This window comes from Alnus glutinosa, chromosome 5, assembly GCF_958979055.1.
Source record: "Alnus glutinosa chromosome 5, dhAlnGlut1.1, whole genome shotgun sequence".
Taxonomy (NCBI): Eukaryota; Viridiplantae; Streptophyta; class Magnoliopsida; order Fagales; family Betulaceae; genus Alnus; species Alnus glutinosa.
The window spans coordinates 5,157,271-5,167,371 of record NC_084890.1 but is presented as its reverse complement, the minus strand read 5'-3'; the positions used below and the strand labels follow the sequence as shown (position 1 = coordinate 5,167,371).

Here is a 10,101-nt window from a genome sequence, read left to right as displayed (position 1 = left end):
TTTATGAGTAGGCTAACATAAACAAAAATGCAAAGAGTGAACTTATCTTAATATTCTGATGAAGTTGTGCATTAGGGCTTCTCGGAAGAGACCTTTGAAATGTGCCCTCGGATTGGACCCTCGGGAAATCAGACCCTCGGTCAAATTTGAGCCTTCGGAAAATTGGATCCTTGGTTGGATTTGAGCCTCGATCGGATTGCTCCCTTGGCTCGAAATGTTTCCACAGCTCGAAATTTATCTTCGACTCGGATTTTATCCTCAACTCGGATTTTATCCTTGGTCGGATTAGAGCCTCGGTCAAATTAGACCCTCGGTCAAATTGGACCTTAGGCTCAGAATGTATCTTTGGCTTGGATTTTACCCTTAGGTCGGGATTTATCCTTGGCTCGGATTGGATCCTCGGCTCAAATTTTACCCTCGGTTGGATTGGAGCCTTGGTCAAATTCGAAACCCGAAGCATTGGGGTTTAGCACCCCAGCGTCTCCTAGATCGTGATCTAGATTGGGCTCTGTCCAAGCTTGAAGTACAGCGGCGGACTTTAGGCCTTTAGAGTCCAAGTCTCTCGTATATTCGATGAAGACGAACCATCTTTGACCATTGAGCTATTGTACTTGGGAGTTTTTCATCTTGGACCCTTGATACATGCCACTCGACACTCGGTATGGGGCTCCTCGGGAGAGTCCTCGAGACGTGCCTTTTTGAAGGTGGCAACTTGGGCATAGGCTCCTCGGAACGTGTCGCCTAATTTCCCGCTCATAGGGGCTATATATGTTGGACTCGGAAGGTTACGTTTGGAGAAGCGCATGTTCCTCCCTGTAATCTTTATTTATGCACAAAAGTACTAACAAAGCATTTTTGTGCGCCCTTACCAGGCAGGACTTTCTCCTTGAGAGAGGGAAAATAGACACCTTTCTTCTTTTTTCTCCTTTTATTTTATTTTATTTTATTTTATTTTGTGACAGGAGTGCCTGTAACATTATACAAGAAGACAAGTATATATATACACATACAAATCATGTGCATCTGTGCCCATTAAGGACGATTGGTGTAAAAACACCGTAACTTTCTCTTCTTTTCTCATCGAGTGTTAACAAAGCACCTTGCTGGTACTATAGATGAGTACATGCCTTGTTGTCAACAATTAATTGTGATGCTAGAAAACCTGATCTAGAGATATATCTTTATCGACTAAAAATCTGTTTCTAATAAAAGGAAAGGCATGGGCTAAGAATCTTTACGTGAGATCAAGGCTTAAAAAGTTCAGGCCAGCACTCATCTTTTATAAAGCCCAATAATTTGTCTTGTAGTGCCAATAAAGAACATCAAATATCGGGAGAGAAGCACAATTCCAACTGATGTCGCAAATTTTGATCTTGTCTCATGTTTCTATGCATGGTTTAAGAAGAGGGATATTACGCAAATTAATTCTTACATGTTTGCAAGTTCAACATATATAGCAAAGTCTAGCAAATCTGCGTACCAGTAATGTGCTATTTTTTTATGAAGCATGATTGAATGTTATGAATCGCAATAAATAGTGATGTCTGCAAAACAAATCATGGACTTATCTGTGAATTTGGCGAAGATGAACGGCATTGTCGGCACAGCAGCTGTAAGAAGATTTGCATGATTTTGAGGAGTTTCTCCTCATTCCCGAGGCTTATGTATTTTGTATTTCTACATGGCAACCTCTGAGTTGAAGAAAAGTCTCATATAACGGATTACAGACGCTTTCCACGACTACCGATTAGCTGGATGCGGATCTGGGACCATTTAACGTAAATCTGCTATTGATGATCATAGTCATAGATCTCTTTGGAATCATTGTTGCTAGCACAAGCTTGGGTCCTCGGTCATTGACAATCAAATGCCAAGGAGATGAGAGTCCGACAATTCACAACTTTGCTGAGCTGGTTTCCGATAAAAAAAAAATGGCATAGGTGATCCAGCAATAGGTGGCAGTGACCATGCTAGTCCATGTGTTGCAAGCCCAACAAGCACAGCATTCAACGTATACAAATTCTTGTTTGGGCTAGACTTTCAAAATTTTGTTGGCAGTCTAGCTCAATACACCCACACTTGGCATGCAAGTCCTCAAGCTCGGTTGACAAGAACGAGTCTGTATGGTCCTAGCTTGGAATTTTTTTTTTTAAGGACCAACCAGATGCGTGAGTCAGTGTGACCACCATTTTCTCAGCCGCTCCCTTCACCGGAAGGATGGCTGTGGGGATGAGAAGGTAAACGATTTTGTCATCAGGATTTTCACCGGTGACTGTGAAGTACCTCCATTGTACGGTTTCCCGGTACTCTGAGAAAATCTGCTTCCTCAGGCCATTGAAGCTGTCCAAGGAGTCCTTGAGGTTTTTCCGTGTCCGTTCAATCCGACCACGAACCGGGTCCACACCCATGACGATTGGGCTCTTGCAACTATCTCTGAGTACTTCCCCGGAGAGAGTAGCGTAAAGGGAGGCTGAGCACTCGGCCTAGTGGCTCGGATTATATATGAGCGCAGATCCTTGCCAATTAATATTGCAGTTTTTTTTTTTTTTTTTTTTTTTTGACACGGATATATTGCACCCATGAAGTAGGAGATCTTCAAGAAGTCGTAAATTCAATTTGCCTGTGAATGAAAGATGGGTCAGTGGCGAACATGTCGCTTTCCATTATATACGAAATGTAAATGGTTATTGTCAAACACAATTATCAATTTCCAAAGTCATATGCTGCCTCTTTTTATGTCTTTGTACGAAGTGTACGGAGATTAAAAGTAGCTCTTCCTATTAACTTTGTTTGAAAGAGATAGAAGTGTTTATCAATTATCATAATATTCTTGTTATTATTGAGAGTCAATTGCCGAATGCTAAAAATTAACAAATCAACTAAAAACGCATTAGAATAAACTTATCTCATTTTTTATGGGGGTGAGCACCGATTCGGTGCCAACTGAGAATAAATCTGTTGGTTGAACGCGATTTATGAAGCGTATGTGTAGATCTGCAAATTAACGTGGCCTGTTGGGCAAGATCTTTTCTCCTTTTTGAGGTTTCTTAGTTGGTAGAGCACCCGTTTAATAAGCGGGAGGTCTATCCAACTGAGCTATGAAAGCAGCTGTGTTTGAATTCAGATTTGCTGCATGTAATTAAGCCCAGATCCATGCGAATCCACTTCTATTGATGAGAGACGTGATCTGATCACAGGTCACCATTCTGAATTTACTTTTTTTTCACAAGAAACGATTTGTCGCTTTCCAAAGACGGCGTCAAACTGTTAGAACAGTTTTCTGTCTGGTGACGTGTAGATCTTTGATTCGCCTTGTTCTTCGTAATCTTTAAGGAAGAACAAACAATGCGTCAGAGGGAGGGTCTCCCGACGTCCCCTCTCCGATGCCTAAGTCAGTGGGCTATTTTGGAGAGTATTAAGAGTCAAGAGTTTTTATATATTTTCAGTATATATTCAGAGTGTATTTTGCACCTGGAGTAGCAGCCTATTTATAGGCACATATTATCAACCGCATTGTTCCACCTTCATATCATGACTGAGTGGGACCCTTAGTGGGATGAGATAAAAGTTGAGTGGAAGAGTGGGACACTTACTTTTCATAGGATATTTTAATCATGCATCTTATCCCATGTGTTCCAAATATAGCCTTCAAGGCATTATAGGATTCTGTTAAATCTTAGTGACTAAGCGGGTCAAGTTGGGCCCAGATTCGGATATAGGCCCATTTGCCTAGGGGATGATAATTCTTCCAACATGCGGCATGCATGCCATGAAGACTGAACTATAAGGGAAAAAGCTTCCCTCGGCAAGACTCCTAGTCCAAAACAAACTCTATCACATATAAAGTGTTTGAATTCAAATACTAGCCCTCTAAGCCCGACATGTGGCCCAATGAAAAAGAGGAATTACTCTTACTACTCCGCCTATAAATACCCCATTAATGCACACGCATAAAGGATTGCTCTCTATTATTCTAAACATCTCATATTTGAGTAATGCTACATATCTTCCCTTTGTCCTCTTTTTGTTCCCGCAAAATTGATGTGGCTCTTAAAATCACCATTGAATTTATGATATATCATTATTGGATTTTGATACAATGGTGATTTTAAGAGTCACATCAATTTTGGGGGGACAAAGGGATGATACGTAGCATTATTCCTCATAATTAAGCTAATACTAATTTAAGCATCGGAGTAAGATTGTCGAACTCCCAACTCAGTTTTCTTTCTTGCAGATTGAAGTCTCTTAAAGATCAACACGTCACCAGACAAGAATCTATTCAAACTATAAGATTAGTAAAAAAGCTAGATAAAAATGTAAGGGAATTCATCTGGGGCGTGTAAGCTGTGTATATATGGAGAGTACCTCTAGCAATGTGGTAGCTTTAGCGTGTGTTTGGGCCTTCCACTAAGTTGGTGTGTACGTCTTTTAAGTCTCCTTGGGCATTTTTACAAGTCGGGCCTTTGAAGGCCCATCGGTATGTGATATAGTCCTAGAGTAGTTCCTCAATTCCCTAATTAATCAGTGAACTGATCATACTGTTGGGTTTGGGTTTCCCTCCTAAGTGAGGGTGGCCCAAAGTTTGTCTATGTTTTTGGCCCATGGGTAGAGAGGCCCAAAGAGGGTTAATAACCCTACCCTTTACTGTAGTAAAGAGGTCAGAGAGAGAGAGAGAGCAATCAGAAAACACAAGAAGAAAAGAAAAGAGTGCTGCCGCCAGTTTCTGGAATTTCCGTCCAGATTTGATCAAGTGCTCCGATCAACGAGCGTTTGTGGTCCGATTGAGCTGAAATTTTGTGGGGATGTCCATGACACGTGAATATTCATTATGAACGGTGGAGATCAGATTCTGAGCATCTGGTGGTCGTTTTTCAGCCCGTGAACAGTAGCCTCCTCTTTGGTGAGATCTTTCTTTTATTATTGTAGAAGTTGATTTAAGCCAAGAAATTGTATTTCTTGAAGATGATTGCTGATTGTATGCCTCTAGTTGAGACTAGAGAAGACTTATGTATTCTGTAATTGTTGATAGTGGAATTGTTTGAGTGACCCAGTAATTTTTTCTTCTTACATTGAGAAGGTTTTCCATTTAAAAATTATGTGTCTTATGCTCATGGTATTTGAATATATATTTTGCATATATATTGCTCTATTTAGTAGTTTCATTGTAGATTCACACAAAGAGAGATTGGGTATCGTTGTTTCTCCCATCACATATACCAAGGAAATCGGAATTTGTCTTTCAAGCTTTTTCCAGTTCGTGTCGAAAGCTGCTGTCTTCACAGGTCGTGGCCTCATGAGCGCGTCCTTTTTCGGAAGAGTCGTCGGTTGTTGGGCCCGACGAAGTTCATTGAACGTAAAATTTGCACAGCCTTTGGAATTTGAAGCAGGTTCAATGCTCTCGTTGAAGTCAAAATTATCGTACTGTACACGTGTGTCCCACAAGTAGAAAACAGACACAAAGCAACGACATATTAGCCGACTTATAATCTTCATCGGAAGGACCACCATGAATCCAACAAAAGAGTTATTGAATACATGGTTGCTTCTCTTCCTCTCCCAACTTATTTTCCGAATTTGCATTTCCCTTGACACCATTTCGCCGGACGAGTCCATTAAAGATGGTGACATCCTAGTTTCGAAAGGTTTTACCTTCGCACTTGGGTTTTTCAGCCCTGAAAACTCTAGCCGCCGCTACGTCGGAATATGGTACAACAAAGTTCCTGAACAAACAGTTGTGTGGGTAGCAAACAGAGACAGCCCTCTCAATGATACCTCCGGAGTCCTCTCCATCAACAGCCATGGAAACCTCGTCCTCAACAGCAAAAACCGAAGCACTCCTATCTGGTCTACAAACGCTTCAGTCTCATTCACGAACAATTCTATGGCGGCTCAGCTCTTAGATTCTGGAAATCTTGTTTTGGTTCTACGAGACAGCCAAAGGATTTCATGGCAGAGCTTCGACTATCCCACGAATACTCTGCTTGGGTTCATGAAACTTGGGCTGGACCGGCGGACCGGATTGAACCGGTACCTAACATCTTGGAAGTCCAAAGACGACCCGGGAACCGGCAACTGCTCATATGGGATTTACCCAAATGGGTACCCACAATTGTTCTTGTACAAGGGCGGGACTCCCTTGTGGCGGGGCGGATCTTGGACCGGCCAAAGATGGAGCGGTGCACCCATGAGGATAACTAATTTCACGAATCTGAGTTTTGTGGACAATCAAGATGAGGTCATCGGCATGTACGGCGTAACTGATCCAAAAGTTTTCACAAGAGTGGTGCTGGATGAATCAGGAGCCCTTGAGCGGTTCACATGGAACGATAACAAATGGGTCGTGTTTTGGTCCGTCCCAAAAGAGTGCGATATGTACGGAGAGTGCGGTAAGAATAGTTACTGCGACCCATACGATCCTGACAAATTCCGGTGCACGTGCTTTGCCGGATTCGAACCCAAGTCGACCCGTGATTGGTACTTGAGAGACGGGTCAGGCGGGTGCGTGAGGAGGCAAGGAGCATCCATGTGCCGAAGCGGGGAAGGGTTTGTGAAGCTGGCACGTGTGAAGGTGCCGGATACTTCAATAGCACGTGTGGACATGAGTTTGAGCTTAAAGGAATGTGGGGAGGAGTGCTTGAGGGACTGTTCTTGTACGGCTTACGCCAGCGCAGACGAGACAAGGGGAGGGATTGGGTGCTTGTCATGGCACGGGGATTTGGTGGACACAAGAACGTATTCCAATGCCGGACAAGATTTGTATATACGTGTGGATGCAGCTGTACTAGGTATTCTTCACATTCTTAACTTTTTCTTTCTCACTGTTTGTTGAATTGGAAAATGTTATCTGAATGTATACTTTTTCAATTCCCTTGCCCCAAACAATTCATTGGCCAGCCGGCCAGCAAAATTAGAGTATTGCCCGATTCGTGTAGAGAGATGCTTTACATGAGTTCGAAGTTTATATGACAAAGATGAATACACGAAGTGGTCTACCTTAAAGGAGTTCTTTGTCATAAAAAAAAATTAATAAGAATAAGAATAGGAGAATTTAACAATTTAATTAATATTTTAACAGTTTATTTTCTTCTTTTCTTTTGTTTTTAGCCCAATATTCAAAGAATAATGGCCTTATTCGGAACAAGAGGATGCTAGCAGTTCTCGTGGTTTCTGTTGCTGTAATGTTGCCTCTTTTGGTCTCCCTTGTGTATTGGCTGGTAATGAGGAATAAAAAAGGTAAGTAAACTTTTTTTTCACTCCTTTATTTGAAATTTTGAAGCAGTTTTTATTTACTTTTTCTATTCCCCAATTTCTTTATTTATAAGGCTGGTAATGATTAATGAATGCTGCAAAGGTGACTTTATGTTCTAAACCAATAATCAGATATTAAAAAAGAATTAGTTTGGTAACTGAGGAGGCAAGAAAAAAGTGAGAATTTTTACAGTCATAATTATTGAATTACGAAAAGAACTATAAACCCATCTCAGTTAATCCTACCAATGATAAAAAAAAAAGGAAAATTATAAGCTTGAATTCTACTTCTTCTGTTCCTCTGTTTCATTAGGGAGCTTTTTGTGTAGGAATTCATTATAGCAAAAACTTAGCACCCTGAAATATTTGTGATTGCGTTTGACGACAGCAAGCAGGGAAAGCAAAAATATGCTTAGTGTTACCTCAAGTTCAACATACCTTCAAGAATCTCCAAGTAGAATAGGGGAGCTCGATGGGAGTACAAGAAATTCAGATTTACCATTCTTTGATCTAAGTATGATAGTTGCAGCCACAGATAATTTCTCTGATGCAAACAAGCTTGGAGAAGGTGGTTTTGGCACAGTTTATAAGGTGGTCTCCCTGAAAAAGTCCCAAAACTTGAATAACTTCAGTTCATATGTGTGTCAATGCACCAGGTTTTTATCTTAGCTTGGATGTTTGTATGCATTATGACTAAATGAAATTTGTACTTTAATTTCAGGGTCTCCTAGATAATCAGAAGGAAATTGCAGTAAAAAGACTATCAAAGTATTCCGGACAAGGAGTAGAAGAATTCAAAAATGAAGTTGGAATAATTGCTAAACTCCAACACAGGAACCTTGTGAGGATACTAGGTTATTGTGTTCATCGAGAAGAGAAGATGCTAATCTATGAGTACTTGCCAAACAGAAGCCTGGACTTTTTCATTTTTGGTATGTCTACTTTTCACATAAACTTCTTGCAATATTATCACCTGAAAATGGTCCTCCAACTACAAACATATGAATTCCTAGTATGTAGCAAAAACACAAAAGTTTATATATTCTAAGTTCTCATATCTTCATTCAGATGAAACAAAAAGGTCATTGTTAGATTGGGAAAAACGCTTTGAAATTATTTGTGGGGTTGCTCGAGGGCTCTTATATCTTCATCAAGACTCAAGATTAAGAATTATACACAGAGACTTAAAGGCCAGCAATGTTCTCCTTGACAATGCAATGAATCCAAAAATTGCAGATTTTGGTATGGCTAGAATCTTTGGCGTGGACCAAATTGAAGCAAAAACAAATCGCGTCGTTGGAACATAGTAAGTGCCTTACAAAATAAAGATGTACTAGGCGACTTCCATTCTTATATGTCACCAAAGTACAAATCAAATGGGTTTTTAAGCAAATCTTTGTAATTCTTTTTCCTATTGTGTTCCTCGAAAGTTTATACACCACGTTAATGCACAAACATAGAACTTTGATAATTTTATTTTGCTACTGCAGTGGTTATATGTCACCAGAGTATGCAATGCAGGGGCTATTTTCAGTGAAGTCTGATGTATTTAGTTTTGGAGTTTTGCTGCTGGAGATCATTACCGGCAAAAAGAACAGTGCTTATTATCATGATGGTCCCTCCTCAAATTTGATTGGGCATGTAAGAACATGTGAAATAATGACTTATGAAATTAGTCTAATAATTTTTTAGCCTAATATGATGAATTTATTGTTTGTAGGTTTGGGACTTATGGAGAGAAAATAAAGCCATGGAAATAGTTGATTCATCACTGGGTGAGCAATATGCTAATGAAGTTTTGAGATGTATTCAAATTGGGCTTTTGTGCGTGCAAGAATATGCAACAGATAGGCTAACCATGTCAGCAGTTGTTTTTATGTTGGGTAATGACACACATCTTCCTCATCCAAAACAACCTGCATTTATTCTGAGGAGCACTTGCAATAGTAAAGATAGATCAATTAGTGAAGGAACTAGTTCTAGAAATGAAATAACAATTACTATGATTAATGGTCGCTAACCACATGCTGTTAGGTTCAGTGCACCAATATGTTGTTACAGCATGAGATTAAATTCCTGTAAATCTACTGTACATTGATTTTTTTAAGGGATAACTTCATTGGTTTGCCACCCGAGATGTCTATGATTATGTAGTTTAAACATGGATCATCTGAGGTAGTTATTGATGTGGTGGGAGGGTAGATTCTATGTGATCGATGCTGCTAAGGTTAGCTTAATTAGGTCCCTGGTCGAGTCAATCGGTTAATGGGTCCACGGGCCCAAGAGCTAATATGTAATGGAAAGAGCAGTTAAACCCCAAAACAAGATTAACAATAAGGGTGGAAGAACAATATCTTACATGTAAATCATCTTTATATCAGTATTGAGTTAAAGATTGTAAACTAAGCAGGCTATTAAGTCATTCTTGGCAGACCTAATTAATTAAACACTAACCAATCTAGAGAGACAGACATTCTAATAAGGAACCAGCTATGATTTGGAGACTTGGAAAATCTTGGTTGGATGAGGATCCACAATCCTTTAAGCAGCTTCAATTGGTGCGGTAAAAAAGAAAGTCAAAACATTTATAAAAAAAAAAAGTCAAAGCAACAACACACTTTTTCAACCGTAACACACAAAAAAACCACTCTTGCCGCCACTACGTCGGAATATGGTACAAAGTTCCTGAACAAGCCGTTGTGTGGGTAGCAAACAGAGACAACAGCAAAAACCGAAGCACTACTCTCTGGTGACTCTGGTCTACAAACGATGACCCAGGAACCGGCAACTGCACATATGGGATTGACCCAGATGGGTACCCACAATTGTTCTTATACAGGCCAAGGTGGG

The 10,101-nt window shown here is 40.2% G+C and overlaps 1 protein-coding gene across 3 annotated transcripts; it reads left to right on the top strand.

Moving 5' to 3' along the window:
* Window positions 1-4,681: 4,681 nt before the first annotated feature.
* Window positions 4,682-9,381, top strand: LOC133867991 (G-type lectin S-receptor-like serine/threonine-protein kinase RKS1). Of its 3 annotated transcripts, none has more exons than XM_062304778.1 (7): window positions 4,682-6,788; window positions 7,108-7,236; window positions 7,640-7,842; window positions 7,973-8,183; window positions 8,488-8,557; window positions 8,742-8,892; window positions 8,972-9,381. In XM_062304778.1, the coding sequence occupies exons 1-7, from the start codon at window positions 5,510-5,512 to the stop codon at window positions 9,269-9,271; spliced, it is 2,343 nt and encodes a 780-aa protein (XP_062160762.1). In that variant the 5' UTR covers window positions 4,682-5,509; the 3' UTR covers window positions 9,272-9,381. The 3 variants fall into 3 exon arrangements, with proteins under 3 accessions (XP_062160762.1, XP_062160760.1, XP_062160763.1); XM_062304776.1 differs by having other exon boundaries at window positions 8,320-8,557; XM_062304779.1 differs by lacking the exon at window positions 8,972-9,381 and having other exon boundaries at window positions 8,320-8,557; window positions 8,773-8,892.
* The last annotated feature ends 720 nt before the right edge of the window (window positions 9,382-10,101 follow it).